The sequence below is a fragment of the Talaromyces amestolkiae genome (assembly GCF_001896365.1).
Source record: "Talaromyces amestolkiae strain CIB chromosome Unknown scaffold5.1, whole genome shotgun sequence".
NCBI classification, from domain to species: Eukaryota; Fungi; Ascomycota; class Eurotiomycetes; order Eurotiales; family Trichocomaceae; genus Talaromyces; species Talaromyces amestolkiae.
Genome location: NW_024468041.1, coordinates 1086255 through 1107626, shown reverse-complemented (window position 1 = coordinate 1107626; position 21372 = coordinate 1086255). Strand labels below are relative to the sequence as shown.

Genomic DNA, 21372 nt, shown 5'->3' with positions numbered 1-21372 from the left:
AGTTTTGTGAGCCGTCACGGTTAAAATGGCAAATTTGAATCAATTATGGCATGAGATAGAAGAAACATTGAGGCGGTCAATATTGGAAGTGGGTTGATTAGTGATCCAACAATTCTGGGTACATCAATCTATTCGCAATCCAACAACAGACTAGTTCTTCAGGGCTGCCTAATGGCCAGGGAGCTAGTGCGCCTTCTATCTACATCTTTGCAAATGAACGTGAAATCCCCACTTTGAGGCTCTTAGTGAGTTTTGAGAGCAAGACGAAGTTAAGTCATCATGGCTTGATACCTAGACACTCCTTACCGTCAATATTCGATAAAGAATATTCAGATACAACATTATCTAGCAATGAAATTTGTATTTAGCTTTTTATGTCAACCAGATGGAACCTCGCTGCAAAGTATTACCACCGGGTGTTTGCCCATTCGCCTTGTCGAATTCTATCCAATTTTAATATCACCTCACTAGAGAATTTGAGGAATATGCGGGGAAATTTTCTTCATTTCATTTAGTTTTGAAGAAAGGCTCCTCAGAGCATCACACAAAAGATGGGTGAATGTGATTTGGATCTTCACTACCCCTCTTGAAGGAATCATGACTCATGTAGAATCATTCATACCGGAACTTATCCGATTCCTCCTTCCCAAAAAGGTGGATTGTCGCGCGCGGCCTGAGACATCCCGTTATGAGGAACGCAGACTAAATGATCCTTCGCGTGCATGGTCTCTTGACGGTGCATATTTTTAACCAGTGACGATTCAATCCTTTCCGACAGACATGCGAGTAGTGGCCCTGACTGATAAGCAGAATATCGATCTTTTTCAGCTGCGTACAAGATAGCTATATAAGCATGCCATTTCGGCATCCGCCTCAGCATCAAAAGCACCTTACTACTTAGCAATTTGTACATACATCCGATTTCAAATCAATCTTGTAGACTCTGTTGTTGAGTCATGAGAGTGCTGTTATTGCTGCTGATAGGCATTTTGGCCCCCGCGGCGCTATCATTGTCGACGGACGGCATCTACGATCTAGTCAAGCGACGTCTTCCACAACATGCGGACAGTTTCGAGTTCTCTTTAGGCAATGAGACTGATAAAAACGCTACTGTCAACGATAAATATGTTGTATCTTCGACGTCTGATGGGAAGATTCTGGTGGAAGGAAATTCATTAAGTGCATTGTCATCAGGGTCAGTTTCCACAACCTTTCTAAGCGATAATAACTAAGTGGTATCATTTCTCCCAAAGCCTTTATCGTTATTTGTCTGATGTTGCTCATGTTGGGATATACTGGTTCATTGGAAGTAGATTGGAGACGGTAACTACACTTCCACCACTTATAGAGCCTTTGACGGGGTCAAGTGTGGTTCCTTGGAGATATCATTTCAATACTGGTACGATTTTCATCCAGTTATCTGCGATACTTTGACTAACAAAGTATAGTTACATTCTCCTACACAGCAGCATTCTGGTCATGGGATGATTGGGAATTACAGCTGGACTGGATGGCCCTCCACGGCATCAATCTGCCGCTCGCCTGGGTGGGAGCTGAGAAGATCCTGGTCGATGTTTTCCGTGAGTTAGGCTTGACAGACTCGGAGATTCAATCTTTTCTCAGCGGTCCAGCTTTCCAACCCTGGAACCGTCTTGGAAACATACAAGGCGCCTGGGGCGGTGGTGAGATCCCATTCAGCTGGATAGATCGGCAGTTCGAGATGCAGCTTCAGATTGTTTCTCGTATGGCTGAATTGGGCATGACTCCAGTGCTACCTGCATTCTCTGGCTATGTTCCGCGAGCAATCACTCGTGTATTGCCAAATGCAACGGTAGTCAATGGATCACAATGGGACGGGTTTCCAGTCCAATACACTAATGATACTTTCCTCGAGCCGTCAGATCCGACTTTTGCTGCAATACAAAAGAGCTTCATCGGCAAGCAACAAGCTGCATATGGTAGCAATGTTACTCACATATACACATTGGATCAGTACAATGAGAACGCGCCATATTCCGGAGACCTATATTATTTACAAAATGTTACACGCAACACCTGGCAAAGTCTCAAAGCAGCTGACCCCGAAGCTGTTTGGATGATGCAAGGCTGGCTATTCTATGCCAACTCGGCTTTCTGGACGGATGACAGAATAGAGGCATTTCTCTCAGGCGTAGAGACAGATAGTGATATGATCATATTGGACCTAGTTTCTGACGCGGCGCCATTATGGCAAGGCACCAAATCCTATTACGGAAAACCATGGATATGGTGTCAGATGCATGACTTTGGCGGCAATATGGGATTTATGGGGAGGATACTTAATGTCACTCAGAATGCGACAGAGGCGTTGGCAGAGTCCGGATCATTGGTTGGCTTTGGGAATACCATGGAAGGTCAGGAGGGCAATGAAGTCATATATGACTTATTACTCGATCAAGCCTGGTCCAACAGTCCAATTGACACTGAGAAGTACTTCCACAGATGGGTCACTGCTCGATACGGACCTGGTGCTTCTCCCGCAGATACATATGCAGCTTGGGAGAGGCTTCGAACGAGCGTTTATAATGTTACCGACCCGAATAGCATTGCTGTACCTTGGCCCGTGGTCGTGTATACGCCGGGTATTGGTATAGCAAATATCACCAGCGTCACTTCACTACCATATGATCCTTCTTTTGTGGTTGAGGCTTGGTCACTATTGTACAATTCTGCCAAAGATGAACCATCGCTATGGAACAACCCGTCTTACCAGCATGATCTCGTCGATTTGACGCGGCAGGTGCTCGAGAATGCTTTTATTCCTCGATACGAGACCTTGACTGACCTCTATACCGGAACTAATGCCTCTACTGAAGCAATTTCTGCCGCAGGCAAAGTGTTACTCGACCTTCTGGAAACTTTAGACACAGTCCTCGCAACGAACAAAAATTTCCTTCTGGCTACATGGCTAACCGATGCACGATCTTGGGCGGGCGACAATTCAAGCGTTGAAGACTTCTTCGAATACGACGCCCGAAACATCATCACGCTTTGGGGTCCCAATGGCGAGATAAAGGACTATGCATCAAAATCCTGGGCGGGTCTTGTCTCATCTTACTACGCTCCCCGCTGGAAGATATTTGTGGAGTATCTGGCGTCTACACCGGCATCTGCCTACAATAGTACAGTAATTGATGCTAAATTGCTAGATTTTGCGCAGCAGTGGCAGAATGAGAAAACGCAATCCAATACGGCTGTCTCGACGAATGGGAAGCTGAATGAGGTATTACAGCAGGCTGTGAAGCAGTGGCCGGATATCTTTGATTCTTCGTCGTCATAATCTCTACCTATAGACACCTAGATAGTATCTAAGTACGCTCCAAGGTTGCCAACCTGTTATAAAGTACATAAATGTATCTAGATACTCAAATGGATTGATGCGTCTACATGCCTGGGTACTGGCAAAGCCCTAGCCCTAGCCCCAAACATAGATCTTTCTTTTATAAACATGATGTCTTCAAAACACGCAACCTTAATGCCTGAAATGACAGGCAACCACAAGCCGAGAAATTTCCGAGAGCCGACAAACCCTTCACCGCCTTCAAATTTCAAGACAAAAATTATTCTGAATGAAAATCAATATTTACAAAGCGAATTGAATTGAATGCAGCGCATTGCATTTTTAGTCCAGTATGAAGCGCAAAACAGAAGAGACGCATCAATCTAATGGCCGCCATGAGACCAAGAAACGAGTACTCTCCGATGACGCTGTGAAATCGCGCTTTCGCGAAGGTCTGTTTGATACGGCAGAACTGGAGAGCTATACCAAGAGCTATGCTGTCTCAGGGCCGTGAGTACTCATTATTTGGGAGTGAAGTATGAAATTGAGAGACTAACATTTTTTTCCATCAGTTACAAACATGGCGTTATCTCACCCCTCATTGCTCCAGACCTCCTCCGCTCCGTGCGCAACGAAATCGAACAGAACCTCTCCTTCACTGAGAAGGAAACAGACATCTACAAGATCTTCCAGTCGGGCGATTTGGCAAATCTAGATGGCCTAGACGATGCCTCGCTCAAACTTCTACCGTCTCTGCTGCAATTGCGCGACGCTCTCTACTCTGCGAAATTCCGCGCGTACCTATCCTCGTTGACCGGCTCCGGCCCACTAAGCGGCAAGAAAACGGATATGGCTATCAATGTTTATACAGAAGGCTGCCATCTACTCTGCCATGACGATGTCATCGGTAGTCGGCGTTTGAGTTATATCCTCTACCTGACGGATCCCGACACGCCGTGGCAGGCTGAATGGGGTGGTGCATTGCGCTTGTACCCTACCACAACCGTGAAGGATGAGAATGGCGGAGATATCAAGATCCCCAGTCCGGACTTCACACTATCGATTCCACCAGCTTTTAATCAACTAAGCTTTTTCACTGTTCAGCCAGGCGAGAGTTTCCATGATGTCGAAGAAGTGTATTACCCATCGGAACAGGATAAAGGGAAACAGAAACGGGTGCGGATGGCGATAAGCGGGTGGTTCCACATTCCACAAGAAGGCGAGGAAGGATATGAGGCTGGATTGGAAGAGAGGCTTGCGGAACGAAGTAGTCTGTCTCAATTACAGGGTAGAAGTGGTGATGCATATGATCAACCACAGCCGCAACCCGTTAATTGGGATGCGGAACCTCTTGCGTCTGATAAAGGCAAAGGAAAAGGCAAGGGCAAACAAGCCGTGCAAGCTGAAGAAGGAGAAGAGCTTACAGAGGCTGATTTGGACTTTTTATTAAAATTCCTTGCGCCTTCGTATTTGACTCCGGATATTGCCGATGAACTTTCAGAGGCTTTTTTGAACGACTCTTCACTAAGTTTGGAGAAAGTTCTGTCTGAAAAGTTCGCAAAGAGGGTACGAGAATATATCGAAAAGCAGGAGAAGAAGGAATTACCAAGCTCTTCGGATAAGATTGAATCGAGCACAAACTGGAAAGTGGCTCSTCCACCYCATAAACACCGCTATCTTTTCCAGCAACCACAGTCTGGTAGCGATGCTGAGACCAATCCGATCGAGGAACTATTGACGAAATACTTGCCATCACAACCTTTCCGGAAATGGCTTACTTTGGTCACAGGTGCAGAGCGTCTCACGGATTATAACATGTTAGTACGCAGGTTCCGGCGCGGTCAGGATTATACATTAGCCAATTCTTACGAAGGTGACGAGCCACGATTGGAATTTACACTCGGTCTTACTCCTTCCTCTGGCTGGGAGAAAGCTGATGACAACGATGATGAGGACGACGAAGAAGAAGAAGAGAAAGAAAATGGAAAGGATAGTGATACCAAGATGAAAAATACAAACGAATCAGATGGCAAGGAGAAGGAAGAACCATCTGTAGGCGGCTACGAGATTTACATGGCTGGCGATGACGAGGAGGCAGGCGATGCAGCTATTTATAAGGCAGCCCATGGCGATGATGATGGGATTTTGTTTAGCATGGCCGCGGGCTGGAATCGCATGAGTATTGTCTTGAGGGATAGTAACACGCTCAAGTTTGTCAAATATGTCAGTGCCGCTGCAAAGGGAGATCGATGGGATATCACTGGTGAGGTTGGTGTTGTTTTCGGAGACGATGACGATGAGGAGGGTGATGAAGATGACGACGAAGAGTAGGCTTTGGCTTTCTATATCGACTTCATTATACTCTTGTTCTATAACATGACCATCTATCTCAATTGGAATCGAACAAAGATCTGTCAAAAGGCTGGACTAGATTTGCAGCATCTCGATTCTTGGAGAATGTGAATAGATCAATATGCGCTACACTGGTACAAGTCTCGCACAGGATACAAGTACTAGATCACTAGACAAGGCTGAACTGAGCGAAAAATGAGAATGAGCTTACGTACTCTCAATCTAGCTCCGTGCCGTGCCACAAAAAACTCCGCGCTATATCTAAATCTGACCTAGAGAACCATCCCTAGTCTTGCATTAGACAACTTTAGCCTGCTTTAGATTATTGTATCCCCGCTATCGTAGTATCTGAGCCCCTTCCGGCGTTCTCAAGATCCAACTACGTAGCCCTCCGAAGCCCTAGATTGCTGACAGCCAAGACCCAAACCCACTTGATATAGATTAAACCTGAAGCGAAAGAAGCAACTCCTGCAAGAGTCATGCATGAGCAACTGGAGTTCGTACAAGATTCAAAAACTTTTACCCCCTCTTATGCGCACTATTTATAGTCTGACAAGTGTCTTGGGGCTATGTACTTTTGCAGGCACATTTTATGCAGCCTCCCGACATTTACGGACGGCGTCTTACATACAACCCGGACTCTGGGGCCATTTTCAAATCCATGGTGTTGGAGGTACTGCCGGGAATATTCCTAGGGTGATACAAACGAGGAAGCACGTAATTTTAGAGACCCAGTATAATGTAGCATTAGTTGCAGCTTTAGAGCCAACATAATTCAAAATGGGTTCCACACAAAAGGCTGAGTCAGACCCTTGAAAGTTGGAGACATATCCCTGCATTGGAATTGAACTAAATATGAGCCGGATTGCATTTTTCGTTTGTAGAGGGTTCTCGATTGCAAGGCTGCGAGTCTCACGTTATGTATCGCACATGCACGACTTATCTGTAACGTCGTTCATGTGCGGCTGACGCGAATAATCGCATTAAAATACTGTCTGGAAGGATCGCGAGTTGCTTATAGTAAAGCGCTCGTGCTGGTCATCCTGGATAGCAGACTCCTCAGCTTCTAATCGCAAAATTGAACCATTTATCCGACAAAATGGCTTCCGTTTTGACAACTATACTGCTATGGCTCGCTACATTGAGTGTCCTCGTTGTCGCCCGAGTGCCGGCATATGCGGCACTACGAACTCGTAATAGCCCTAAAGTGAGCGATGCAGACACTTTAGATATCGTGGGAAGAGCTCTGCAGCACGCCAGGCTTCAATCACGGGATAGCAAGTACTCTATGAACAGGACTTCTCTCGCGAAGAGCTGGGTTGGCACTACTCTTTTCAAGTATAGCCAAGAGTAAGTAGCACAATCACTCTATTTTCTAGGATCTTTTGGTTGACCAGGATTGCTTTAAATAGTAGCAGCAACGAGACTACTGCCGGTTCACATACATTTTCATCGGAATCTAGCACCGATATTGAGATCATTTGTACAACCTGCTATGTCAATGGTTCTGTTACAGGTGACTTGACTCTTACCGGCGACTATAACTTTACCGCAGCAGTAGAAGGCGTGAAGACTGAATTGCAGAATGTCACCTACACAGCAGTCGACCAATTTGAGGAATACATTGAAGAGTTAGGCAAGGACATAACCAATGAAATCGAAACTTTCAATGCGACCACCCTACCCGCGTGGCCGACACTAGATGTTGGGTTCGATCTGGAGAATAACACCGGTTTGCCGGGTGCTTCGATACATTTTGAGTTTGATGATTTGGAACTATATCTGGAGCTAGATATTAAGCTATCAGCCGAGGCTACGTATACATTGAATTTGTATACTTCTGAGACTCCAGAGGGTATTTCGGTTCCTGGCGTCACGATTGGAGCAGTGTTTAGTATTGATTTGATCCTCATCGCTAACGCTGAAATTGATATTGGAAGTGGAATTCATATCAAGCTCGATGATGGACTTGCATTTGATCTGGAAATGTTCAATAGCAATGTTTCAACTGTCACTATGTGAGTCTTCCCTTTCAGACCCGTTGTGTCATTTTACTCACGCATACACAGCCCCGGCGGCGCCTATGAATTCCTCCCCGTGACAATTTCAGGCGAAGGATCCATTCAAGCTCTTTTGAGTCTCAAAGCAAGTCTCGGTGTACATGTAAACCTCCCCGACACTTCTGCATTCACATTTGCGTTCGACGCCGGTATCGAGTCCGACGTATTTGCCTACGTTGCCGATTTCCTGATGCAAGTGAACGGATCCACGACTGCTGATGACGATGATTGCAAATTGGCTGCTGTCGCGGAATACACCTTTGCTGTCGGCGCAGCAGCTGGCGCGACGCTCGCAATTGATCAATCTCATTCCTGGGGCCCGTCGCCCGACACAACTATACCGGTGTGGTATACGACGCTGGCTAGTATCTGTGCAGCGACCAAAACGGTGGCCTCGACAGCTGCTTCGGTGATTACTGCACGTGCAGAACTGGGCCAACGAGATACCTCATCCCTGACGACTACGACGTCGACGACAACATATCAAATTGTCAATTGCCTGTCGGCGGGACTGATTAACTGTCCTATTAATCTCCAGAATACGACAACCTATCAAGCTGTCGTGACCTCTGTGCTCGCTGTGGAATCAGGATCGACGGTGACGTTGCCGACGAATGGTGTTTCGGCTCTTGTGACTGGTATACCCTTTGGCTCGAAATCGCACAGATTGGATGCGATATCCGGCACTCCTACATCGTATGTCCCTCCACCACCGCCAACTAGTACCTCCGCTACGGCATCTGCTACATCGACAGGGGATCCAGCAGGGAATGGAAGTGGTAGCAGTGGCAAGACTAGTGGGCCTAATGATAAGCTCATCATTGGACTCAGCGTTGGTTTGGGGGTTCCTTTTCTAGCAGCTGTGCTAGCTGGACTCTGGTACGATTATACCTATTTTTTTTTTTCATTGATGACGAATCCGGTCTTTGTGACTGACTTTATCAACTCTAGGTACATTATCCGTCATCACAGGAAGTATTCTGAGGTTGCTCAGAAGGACAACATAGCACAGAGTCCAAATCTTAGAGAGCACGACTCTCCAGTCTCACCTGATATGACTCAGAAGGCTCCTTTGGTATCAGTAGTACAGTCAAGTTGATATCTTTGAAGACATCGAGCACGAAAAATTACTATGTTATCTTCATTTTCATGATTTTGATTAGTTCTTAGTTCACGCCTTTAAAATGCAGTTTCAATTTGCACATCACTATATCTCCCAAACAGGCGAAGAAAATAGAATACCAAATTACAAGACGCATCGTACTATATTATATAATATACCTAGGTAAAATTATATACCGACGCTGGAGTCATTTATCAGACCCACCATATGCCCCTCCGTGTACACGTACAACAACCCAAATCAAACGTCACAATATACATCACTGGTCCTCGGCCCCATTGGCCTCTTTCCTGCACTCTCCACATTCTGTCTCTTCTTCTCCGCCGGCTCTCGCGGATCATTCTTGATCATCGAATCCGCCTCCGTCTGTTCCTCCCCCTCATGAGTCTCGCTCGTTGGACCTCTTCCTGGCGAGACCGGTGATGCCACAGATCTTGTATCGGCAGGATCAGATTTACGAGCCTCCTTTCCGCGAGATATGTTGATGGATTGGGATTCGGGGTTGCTGGACTGAGGGTTTGTGACGTTGGAGGAGACGCCCGGGGAGGCTTGTTTGGTTGCTACGCCGCAGTATTGGTATCGAGGTTTATATGCTGTGAGAACTTTAGCGTTTCATGGTAGGATGTAGATAGGATAGCAGATGAGTTACCAGGCAGTCTGCTGCTTTGACTCAGACGCCAGCCATTTCTCAATCGTACTATGAACACCCCCATAGTTGCGCTTTTGGTATATGCAAAGCAATTAATGACTTGAGATGAATGTTCCTCAGGTATATATATACTAGAGAATCTGTGGAGCAGATGAATCCTTGCCTATGGACTTCATATTACCGTCAATCGACGAACAGACAACCCTAACCCTTGCTCATATATCACTTCATTATCCCTACATTTGGGTGTATGATAGATTTCTATCGAGACAGTCAGCATTATTTTGAAGACAAAGATACAGAAGGGCACAGAAGTTGAATCTCTTACATTCTCGATCGGGTACTTTAGGCCAGCGTTAACATTATACAGAATAACAATCATCTAGATATGTAAGGATGAGATGATATTTGTAAAAATTTGAAGTCATTGGATTAAGCAGAACTCCTCGTTCTATCTACTATGTTAGCTGGTTGGAGAACTATTCAGTTACAGTATAGCTTAGCTTCATTCTTTGTCCTCACAATGCTAGGAAATTCTGCGCCCCATAATATTTCTTAGATGGATAGAATCCATTCACAGATTCCGTCACAGACTTTGCTCTAGTATCTTTATTTGGATTTAACTAGATGTGAAGAGCTTATTTGATGAGAAGACTAAATTACAGCATTGCGACTGCTATATCAATTCTTCTTCCGGCCGTCCAGTGATTAGGACTTTAGTATCCGCTGCCGACCTTTGTACATAGATTGAATGCCAGAGGCGACTAGGAAATGCGAGTCATTCGATTAGGTATTTGATTGAAGTATTACCATACGGCTTCTTTATTCCTATGAATTTTATTTTTATTGTTCGATGATTCCAATCAATCCTGTAGGCGAAGATGTCTGTTTATAAGGAGACTCTGCAGTCCTAGGTTTGATTTCTATGGTTTTGGCCTTCCTGATATTGCTTCCTATCTTGCAGCAAATTGTTATCGACGGTACTTTCCTTGCTCTCCCTGTCTCCGGTACACGATTCATGTCAGATAGGCAGATGACAGCGAGAAAATTGCAACATGATAGCGCTTGGGAACAAACTGGTAAAGTCTATACTTGCCATCCAACAGACGACAGTCTGCCTTACACGATACGACTCATACCCAAGCCGAAGAATAATCGTACACCGTGTATCAACTCCACAAAGATTCGGGAAGCTCTTCAAATTTCTGCGTAAGCTTCGTTCGGGTGGATTGACAGGCTTCGTAAGGAATTTGGTTTTGCGACCTAATCTATTAACAGGGATGATTTTCAAGTCTGATGATGGTCAAGCTGACCACGCCTCGTGGATTTCAAGATTGTAAATTTGTTTGCAAGCTTCAATATTGTGCTGTTAGTCATGTAAACTAGCTCTGTGTAGATGATACTCAGACCAACATCTGGGTCACATAGCTTCCAAGGTTGTCGTGTCTGATTCGATAAATTATATTAACCGAAATAGACCTCTACCATCATACGCAACTCTCTGTCCAATACATAGCATATCTTTATGGGTCTACAAAGTGACAGAATCTCTGCATGATGCCAACATAACTGAGATGAGCGATCACCTAACGCAGGAATTTTCAAAGACTCGGATGTGATATGTAAAATTTATCTGGGTGCTTTTTTAAGAACGAGTCGCAATAACAAAAGCTCCTTCAAAAGACAAAAAGGAACGTACAAATTTTCGGACCGAAAAGTCAATTTAGCTTCTTCTAATACACCTCTGAATGCACACCCTGAATCTTACCGACGCCTCTTTACACCTCTCCCGAAGAGGCATCTAGATCAGGAGTATCCTCTACATCAAGCTTTCTCTTCTTGTTGCGCCCAGTGCGTCTCTTGGCTTCTTCCCACATTTTGTGTAACCGTTCATACTCTGATCTTTTGACTTGAATTGCGTCTTTCGGGTATCCAGCACCATGACGAATAGAATCTCTCCACACATCAAGGATTTCAGTGCAAATTTGTTCCATTTCCCAAATTTCTTGTGATCGATGCGAACTGTAGTAATTGAGGAGGCTGAGGTTGCTTTTTTTATTGATGGACTCGGTAATTTCGGTTGGCGCCTTAGAAATGAGCGAGCATGCTTCTTCGAAAGGCAAACCGTACATTGCCTGAAATCCTTGTTTTGCAGCGGCTACTTCGGGTTCATCGTACTTTTGCAGCCAGTCCACAACATCCAGATCCAGCTGAATGTTTGCTCCATGAATGCGAGCATTTCGATCCTGTCGATCTTTTTGGAAATGATGAACTTGTGTGTGGTTGAGTAGCTCAATGACACGATCACGAAACTTGTCTGTCTTGAGAGCTTCGTTGATCTTTTTTTGCTCGTCAAGGTCCCGTTTCATGTCCTCCATCATCTGGAACAGGCTCAAGCCTCCTGGGTTGCCGATCATTTTGCCGTCGTTTGAAATGGTCAAGTGTTGTGATTGAACGATTTTCAGTGCTTCTTTAATCATACTATTTTACGCTTGGTTCTTCGAAAGAAGCATCTCGGAAGTAATGCAAATGGGCACTAATATATATACCCATCAGTGTTCCAATTCATCAGCTATAGTCCTTGTTCTCCCGACGAAACGTACTCATTTCATCGGTTGCTTGATGTGCCTGTTGCGGCTTTCTCAATGAGGTAGTGAGACTCATCGCTTTCTTTCGTCTTCTCTTGTGTTTCCGCTTCGGTCTGGGAGTGAGAAGGGAGTTGCATGAACAATTCTCTCTCTACTGTTTGGAGGTGCTCTCGAGACAAACTTGCTTCATCAATAGGAATCATTTGTGTTTTGAATATTCTACATTGGCTGGCAGTATCTTTATAGCTAAGAGACGCATGGCCGATCAAGCAACAAGTATATCCGACCCATTGCTTGCAGCATCCTGGAAAGCTCTTCATCTTTGAAACACACATAGTATGAGAGCCATCTCAACAGTGATTCGCAAAGCTGAATATCTTTGGTAAAATTACTTCTTTTAACGCTAAGGGAAGTACACATTCATTGTTATAGGGTTGGATATCATCTGTTCTTTCATATAATGCAAGCGACATGGTTTCGGCAAACAGTCTTTATCAACACAAAGCCTTTCATTAAACGCACTAGGTTACTTATTATTGGTTAGTGTTACAGAAGCTCAAGTTTGACAATGTCCTTTGTGCCCATTATTCTACTACAGAGAAGTGAATCAAATGGTGCATTGCGACTACCTTCTGTTTCACTATGTCAGGTGTTTCTCTAGAATTCCACATACCAACGACTCCTTAAAGTCCCTAACCGACTCTTCAACTCTTCTCATCTATGATATGCATCAGTAACTGAACTGTGACGGTTCCGAGGCTACTACCTCTGACTGCGTTTCATCAACGACTGGAATCGAGCGGGCTGAAGGGGCGACGGCATGGTTTGCGATCTACTGGCAAGCTGGGTGTGCTTGGAGAGTTTGCTGATGGGCCTAACGAGGTCTTTTTGGAGGCTGTTACGGGGCTACTCAATCACCTGGAAGCCAACTCGGATTTTTGGCTTGGAGCGGTGGTGGTGGTCGGCTGGCCCAGCTTGGCTTGCTCTACTGGGACGTATGCCAGCTTTGAGCCTCCGAGTTGGGATTGTGTATCAGTATTACTATATCTTGCTGAAATCGTACGTACGCTCCTTAGGCAAGCATCTGCGGGTTGAGAAGGCTGCATGGTGAGATATCGGAGATTCCATGAATCGGAGGTCCATCAGATATCAACTCGCAATACTACAGCCGTCTGTGCTCTATGTTTATTTCAACTCGTTACGCTGTCTTCAAAACTAGTCAGAGATTTTTATCTCAATCCTGGCTTCATTCATTACTGCCAAACAAATATCCTTGCTTGCCATGCATATTCCATAGCTATATCAATATGCCGGTCTGTGTGAACCGCTTAAGAAGGAAATGGGTCATACGTCGTATACACAAGTGACTATCATCAATATCACTGTCACCATCCTCTTAAGTTCATAGGGCCACACATAGGTCTACGCATACACTTACGTAAAAATTCTGGAATGCTAGGTGGGATACATAACTAAAAGGGCTCGCTCTAATCAAGATCAGCTTACTTAAGGCTAAGATTTTGCACTTTGAAGCGAAGGATCGAAGGAGTTCGAAGGAGGGACCATCCTTTTCCAAGATATGCTACTAATCACATACATACAACTTAGTACTAGTCAAGACAACTGACTCAGTTTTCACCATCCAAAAAACACAGACACGGACAAAGGACGGAGAATGGGGAATAGAGAATGGCGAACACGTCCGAACGGTCCGGAGACGGAGATGCGGACAGTCCGGCGTCATTAGTAAATTTGGATTTAGATTGACCAACCAACAACTCCACGGACATACAGCGCCTAATGGCTTACGTCGAATTGAATGAATGGATGTGATTGATTCGTATAATGAAAAACTCTAATATAAGGCGCATACGCGTTTCGGCGTCGATATCCGTCCGAATCAGCGGGGAAACTATCAAAGGGCGGATGGTCAAGATCAAAACAAGTCTGGACCACATTTCGGCTTTCTTCGAAAAGGAGGTACAAAGTCCGAGGTAAGATTTAAATCACAAATGTACTCGATATCACAGCGGCTATTAGCTTGAGTTTTATCGCATTCACAGAAGACTTGAAAATGGTTGTGATAAGTTCGGTCGAGGAATTGTGGTTTTGCCATGTGGCTTGCACCACGGACTTTAGCTCAGCGCACTATACACGCCCTGCAGTAGATAGGATGTATCAGAACCCAGATGAACATCGGCAACAAAGTGGGTGGGCGCGAGTCATGTCTTTCTCATTCATTGGATGGGAGGTCTTGACTCGGGGGAGTTGACTATCTACAGTACCCCGTAAAAGAGCGTCAAACAAGATGATGGATAGTTTGATATGTAGAAGCTGGTTATAACATCAGGTACATATATTCCATGTCTTAGGGGGTCAGAAAAACAAAGGCGAGGCACTATCGAACCCGTCCAGGCAATATACGAATTTGACACGCGCAGTTCGGAAGGTGTTTGGTTTGATGTACACTATCTTATTGCTCAAAGGAGAGAGTGCTGTGGTCAAGTTTGAAACGATCTGCGATACCTGCATTTTAAGCGAATAGTTGGTAAGGCAGGCTGTAGCTGACTTATTGATTAAAACTGGTCCGGGAAGTTTGGTGAAATACCTAAATATATAATACAACTATCGGCGGAAATGTTCTTACTGTTTTCTCTGTCCTTGAGTTACGTGCCCGGATAGCATGTTCGGATGTTTATGAATAGTGAATATATATAACCAGCTAGGCAGGTAAAGCTAGACCTTTCATAACGGTTCAGCATGTTTCTCAAAACCATCGTTCCACAAACACTCTGGCTACTTTCATACCTATGTATATTGCATGTCATACATGCTCTGCGCAACGTTACACGTACACAGACCCGTAGCCATAGTACTGCACTCAATTTTCTATCTGATATACACGACATATGAAAAATCACAGAACCCGTATGTATGGAGGACATCGGTATGACAACATGGCAACGGAATGAGTGACTGCATCACATTACGTGAACTCAGTATATACATGGATGCGATATGATGAGTAAGAAGAAGCTCTTAGTTACATACGAAACGACACCGCTGCAGATGACAGCTAGTAAGTATACCGACAGGTGTTTTCAGGTTGCTGTACATGTATGATTATATATACTATGTTTGGATGTCGATCCCATACCTAGGTAATGTAGGTAATGATGATCTCTGCTCGTTTGTTACTGATTTACGATTTTACGTCCGTGTTCACAGTCTTGGCATCATTTGTTTCATCTTTGAGCTCTACCCAAGGGCCGTGTCTCGTAAATGTAGCCGCATCCACCTAAATAAATACATGGTTATACAAACTCATAGGTACCTGCGAATCCGACCGACATCTAGAGCGTGTAGGTAGCACAGATGCCAATCCAGACTCCGTTCCGAACCAAATATCGCAATCTGCGAAGCTTTGACACCATATCAAACAGAATTATCACTTCCGGAGAATATAAGATCAAAATTAAAATACCGGCTGTTTACACGCTGCAGGGTTGAGGAGGTATTTTTCATGCATGTTGGATATTGCCGGTTAATTAGCCAGATAATTTCAGCAGAGTACTCTACAGCAGGAGGATGAATACATTGATATCCAAAGCAAACTTTTTTATGCGAATAATTAGAGAGTCGTGTGCCGTTGATCCCACAGCCCTGTTTGACCGGCATACTGTAGTTAGATGGCTCCGAATGCGATCCATGGGAAAACAGTACACTGTACATCAAAATGTAGACGGACACAAATTACGAAGAAATAAAATACAGCCCGATGCATGACATGACAACAGCAGGGATTCCACATACCAAAACATGCATATGCGATGCGATGCACTAAATTTCAGCGTGTCTACTGTCCACGGGCTGGTGTGAGAGAGTGTGTGTCTCCCCCCCAACCAGCTCCCATGTCGTTGTCGCACAAAGCCAGACTGAAAGTACTCCGCGACGTTTACTGCTGGTTCGCATAGATTTTCGTCCTTGTCTTACCTGGTAGGTCGAGCTCGGACTACACATATACATGACAGTGATGACAGAAAATAAAAAGGCACGGAGTATATACCCCATATTTCAACGGACGTACATACCTACCCTGCCATTTATGAATCAAGTTGTAACATCCTCGAGAATGTACTTACGACAGAGCACATAGATGAAAGATATTGCCACGATAAGAACAGAAGAATAATCCGCGAGCATTGATCAGCATGCAAACATTTCGTTCTTGTAGTGGTGTGTGTCGATTGTTCACAAAATTGGGCGATTGATTGGCTGACTTCGAAAGGCGAATGGAAACAGGATCCAGGCCAGTCGCATTCCGGTGTGCTGGGATCCGGTCACATCACATTCCGCTCATGGACGACGGTATGGAGTGTTCTCCGAGTGAGTCAGTGAGTGCGGGTTGGGATGATGGTGCGATGAAACACATGGATTGGATTGAGGTATTAAGAGTACATGGATGTGAAGTTGAGGTATATACTTCTCTCATTACCGAGTAGGCCATAAGTAATAAATAATGCAACAGAAGTGTAGATCATGTCAATATCCAAGGGGGGGGCTCTAATGAATCAAGCTCGTATGAACAACATACCTCCACCGACAACCGACTATTCTTCAAAGTAACCTTACCTCCACACCTAGTCAAGTACGTACGTTGTTAACTACCCCAGTCAATAACCCACCACACTATCACTGACACCGTTAAAAATGATTACTAACGCAACATCCCACACGGTCCCAGCTTACGAGAGTATGTCAGTGCAAACAAGCATGCCATTACCAGTTTGAGCGCGAAAGACGACAATCATACTCGATAGAGTAAGAGGGGAAGATCACCAAGCCGGTTTGGGAGATGCCGCTGACTGAAGGACAGCCAGAAGAGAGAGGGTAGAAGGAAGGAGGGGCAAAATGATCTGCAGACTACTTGGTACTAGTGTACTATTTAAGAGGGCCAATGTAGGGCTAAGGGTGTTTGCCATGTGTTGGTCACATCGCATAGTCAGTAGTCAGCACTAAGTAGTCGGGGGTGGATGGTGACTGAGACAGAGACTACCAGGAATGCACGGTTGTAAAGCAACTGCCTTGCTGGATAAGTTACTCAGTAGGTAGTAATAGACAATCGATAATTCGACTCGACACGCGACCAGCAAGGCACATGGATACTCACAAAGCCGGTCTGCGCACTACATAGTACACTGTTGATAGTGCGAAGGGACGCAATCGGAATGCGGAATGCAATGATGTGATGTGATAGTCCATGGATGGATGCCAGGTGGCCCTGATCAACCACATGCATCCCCGGCACGCACGAAGGAATGTCAATTATCCATATGCTCTCTAACACACAATCTGATTGGCTTGCCCAAACAACTGAATAATTCGACCTGCCTGAATTGATTTGCTGCTAACTAGCCACTGGTTAAGTGAGTTGACTACGTAGTAGTTACCTGCCGGCTACACGGCTGCACTTGCAGTACTCGTCTGTTCTTACCCCTGCCGACGTACTAGTACGTACTCGTCGTAGTCTTCAAGATCTAAACCACAAGAGAAAAAGCAGTGCTTGGCAGCGCTGCGCGACAGAAATGATAGGTTCCTTGCGTGGTAGCAGACTACTACTATGTAGTATGTACTGCATACCTAGGTTACTAGTAGTCGGGCTAGACAGGATCTCCGAGGAACTCCCTGGCCCGACTAAGATTCCTCTGAAATGCCACGTGAAATACTCCGTGTGCCGCGCTACTATGGAGTACAGTTCATGGTTGGTCTTAGTACATACGCACTAACAAAGGTGACCTACTAACTAGTAGTTAGTTGTATGTTGTATTCTTTTTGTCCAGGTATATCGGCAAGGCGATGATAAATTGATAACCCTTGATTAACTTACGTCGGCTGGTGAGTATATTTACTCCGAGGTTGTGCTCTTACTACGTAGTAGCGTATGATAGGAGAGAGTCTGCAAGGAATCGGTACTTCCGTTTGCATACATCGTACGTGTACGGAGTAGTACCAAGTACGACTACCAGGTACCTCCTCACGTACCTTGTTGTAAGTACGCAGTCTTGACGATACGCTGAGGGTTGAGTAACCCTCCATGACTTTACCAACCATGGTTGACGGTATCAGTGTATTGCTGTGTATGCACGCATACTAGCTACGTATGTTAGTAATAGGACTTAATTACACTTCCGTCCTCCGTCCTATTCCGGGCTGGTCAGTGGTCATCCCCGGAATGGGCCTCGTGGTTCCTCAATCCCAGTCGAGTTAGCCTGTAATATTCGTACAGCCGTCCATTGGCCCGTACCATACACTAGTGCACATCATTTCGTAATTTACGGCTTTGTGCAAGTCCGCAAATATTGGACAATGACCCAACGCGGCTAGCGTAGCTTGAGCCATGTGTTTTTTTGAGTTTTCCGAAATTTGCCCACTTTTGAGTCTGGATACTACTTATCATACTAGTACACGGCGCACATTGTCAACTTGTCACCACGAGAATGGTTGATTTGGCTGGAGCGAAATAATCATGGAGAACTGGAGTCATGGGTATCCATAGTATACATAGTATAGGTGCAATGGGTCAATGACATTGAATACTAGTTATGTAGCCAGTTGCTAGAAAGACGAATCTTCAGTTTAAGTAATGGTAATACCTCGACCTGGACCCACATGGACCAAGGCGACAAAAAACGTGGGCGAAGTTAGCAGTTCAGATGGCAGAGTAATGGCCCAAATCGGTTACCTCTTGGACTTGGACCTGTCACTTTCGCTTTCTCTCCTCCAGACAACCTACTCGACGTGCATCTCTCTGCCAGTTTTATTCATTCAGTCTCTATCCGATCTCTATCCTGACTCTGTCTTTGTCCCTGTCTCTGATCTCGTGATCTAATCAGCGCAACATCACGGCTCAGACAGACAATCGACCCGACCGTAGACTACACTATCGACTTTGACCACAATCAATTATCACGCCTTGGTGCAGGCCAATCGTCCAGCAGTGACTATACACAGCATACTGCAGAAATAAAAACCCGCTCCCCTGTGATTCCGACTTAATCGCTCCGATCGACCAACTCAACTCCTTTCTTTCTTTTTCTCGTTTCTTTTTCGCGACACGCCTCGTTTACGACGTCACGTTGCAACCCGACTTCTATATACCTTACAGCGTATGATATTCGCACAGTATCGATTCGACCCATCCAGTGTTGATTTGACCAGTCCATTTGCACGCGTGGTCTGAAAGATTCAGGTACGACCTCTGGTCTCAGACGTCCCTTGATCTTGTTTTCGTTTTCCTTCGACTTAACGAAAAGTAAATAAAGGCAACATTCGTGCTAATAATTACTCCAGACACAGCAAGGGGAGGATTCCTCCTTGATCTGCACTTGGCGCCTGTCTTTTCCGCCCACGAACCGCCACTGACAATCCATCCCTTCTTTCTCGTCAGACCAACCCGTGGTCTTGGTTATTCGACGCCTCCTGACGCATACCAGAACCTCGCGTGGTTTATAACGTCCATCTGCTTCACGTGTCTCTTATACGCAATTGATGGCACTTTCGACTTGACTCACCACGAAACTACAAGGGCATGAAATAGAATTGACCTCGACTGATAATGATGGAATCGTCTATTTCCCATCGTCCCTGGGAGGATGTCAAGCCGGGTCTGCACACGCCTCCGGTCGGGACCTCGTCGCAGACTCTGCCTTCAATTTCTACCTTGACAGCCAGCATGAGCGGAGGCATTCCGCCAGGCGAAAAATCACCAGCAAGCTCTATGAACACGCTCGAGCGGGACTCGGGCAATTGGTCTATGCCTCAAAGTACAAGTACGTTGGCCGCAGGCTGTTCGCAGAGGAAGCGTACTGACTTCTCAGGATCATCTACATACTCGCAAACAACGAATGGAACCGGCACTTATCATTCAATGTCATTTCTAAACTCATCACAACCGTCACCGAACCGCCATTCTGGCATTTCCGAGCGATCGCCTCTCGCTCAAGACTCTTCCAATACACCCTCTCCAGCAGGCGCCAATCCTCCCTTTACCACACAAGCGCAATCTTCTACTCTGCCGTCGATTAACCAGAATTTTGACGCGCCATCGCACAGAAACAGCATCATTGAGTTGCCGGAATCCCGACGGAGCAGCGTCGACAGTCGTATGAATCAAGGGATCAGTGCATTAGCAATCAACCCGACTTCGCCATACCACAGCACCAACGCATCACAATCGTCGATAGTATCGGGCCTGCAAAGAGAGCGCGGTATTTCGAACGAATACACGACTGCCAATGGCATGCGAGGACCTCGATATGGTGCCCAGCCGTTGTCACCATTAGGACCTCGTGCCGGCGACCAGCGATTTCCGCCTGGCCGTACTGCGCCTGCCATCTCGTCTAATCCGCGATCTGAAATCTACAATGCCGAAGCCCCTACAGCGGGTATGGCGTACGCCTTTCCCGATCCCGATGTTGCACGTTCGAGTTCTAGCATGACCTCGCAAGACCACTCGTTGACGCCGCAGGGTTCATTTTCACGCAAGGGGAGTGTGGCAGAATCGCTCAATAGCAGTGTATTTTCTGTGGATGGCCGACTACCCCGCGGGCAGCAAGGTGTGTCTAAATTGTCGCGTTGCCATTGGTCCGATACTGACAATCTGCAGAATTGCCCCAAAATGTACATCATCACTCGCTGCAGCACAAGCAAGTCCGCGGACTGATGGGAGAGGCGGAATCTCCCAATGGTGCTACTCCGTATAGCCGCACTCCGGAGCTGCGGGTCACGCATAAACTAGCAGAACGCAAGCGACGAAGCGAAATGAAGGATTGTTTCGAGATGTTGCGGATGCGACTCCCGCAGAGCCAGAACAACAAGTCCAGCAAGTGGGAGACCCTAACTAGAGGTATTTTCCCCTCCTGCCACCTATATCTTGTTTCTTTTCTAATGTTTAATAAGCCATCGAGTATATTTCCTCGCTAGAGAAACAAGTCTCGACATCGCGACGCGAGAACAACGACCTCCAGCGAGAAGTCCAAGAACTACGCGCACAGTTGAACTCGCAACACGTCAACGGCCAATCGCGACAGCAACAACAAAACATGTTTGACCCTCACTCCATGGCGTCGTCATCAAATGGCTCGCCGACCACGTCGTACCCCACGTATGCGTCCGGGATGGCGGTCGAGCAGCCTCGGACTCTGCCGCCGCTCATCAATGGTTCTGTCGCTGCAATGCAAGGGGTGCAATATACCGAGGAGCGGCGGTAATCTTTCAACTTG

At 45.8% G+C, this 21372-nt stretch overlaps 5 protein-coding genes across 5 annotated transcripts; 4 read left to right on the top strand and 1 right to left on the bottom strand.

The window, feature by feature from the left end:
* Positions 1 to 956: 956 nt before the first annotated feature.
* On the top strand, positions 957 to 3319 carry BHQ10_003472 (uncharacterized protein; the record flags this gene model as incomplete). Its single annotated transcript, XM_040875732.1, has 3 exons — positions 957 to 1195; positions 1314 to 1399; positions 1449 to 3319. The coding sequence occupies 3 exons, from the start codon at positions 957 to 959 to the stop codon at positions 3317 to 3319; spliced, it is 2196 nt and encodes a 731-aa protein (XP_040731976.1).
* A 352-nt stretch (positions 3320 to 3671) lies between these two features.
* BHQ10_003471 (uncharacterized protein) lies at positions 3672 to 5650 on the top strand (the record flags this gene model as incomplete). Its single annotated transcript, XM_040875731.1, has 2 exons — positions 3672 to 3829; positions 3892 to 5650. 2 exons carry the CDS (start codon positions 3672 to 3674, stop codon positions 5648 to 5650), a joined length of 1917 nt encoding a protein of 638 aa, XP_040731975.1.
* A 1120-nt stretch (positions 5651 to 6770) lies between these two features.
* BHQ10_003470 (uncharacterized protein) lies at positions 6771 to 8830 on the top strand (the record flags this gene model as incomplete). Its single annotated transcript, XM_040875730.1, has 4 exons — positions 6771 to 7021; positions 7084 to 7689; positions 7741 to 8610; positions 8683 to 8830. The coding sequence occupies 4 exons, from the start codon at positions 6771 to 6773 to the stop codon at positions 8828 to 8830; spliced, it is 1875 nt and encodes a 624-aa protein (XP_040731974.1).
* A 2451-nt stretch (positions 8831 to 11281) lies between these two features.
* Positions 11282 to 11920, bottom strand: BHQ10_003469 (uncharacterized protein; the record flags this gene model as incomplete). The annotated part of the gene is made up of 1 exon (XM_040875728.1): positions 11282 to 11920. The coding sequence occupies one exon, from the start codon at positions 11918 to 11920 to the stop codon at positions 11282 to 11284; it is 639 nt and encodes a 212-aa protein (XP_040731973.1).
* A 7789-nt stretch (positions 11921 to 19709) lies between these two features.
* On the top strand, positions 19710 to 21360 carry BHQ10_003468 (uncharacterized protein; the record flags this gene model as incomplete). The annotated part of the gene is made up of 4 exons (XM_040875727.1): positions 19710 to 19920; positions 19969 to 20706; positions 20757 to 20996; positions 21050 to 21360. 4 exons carry the CDS (start codon positions 19710 to 19712, stop codon positions 21358 to 21360), a joined length of 1500 nt encoding a protein of 499 aa, XP_040731972.1.
* Positions 21361 to 21372: the final 12 nt, after the last annotated feature.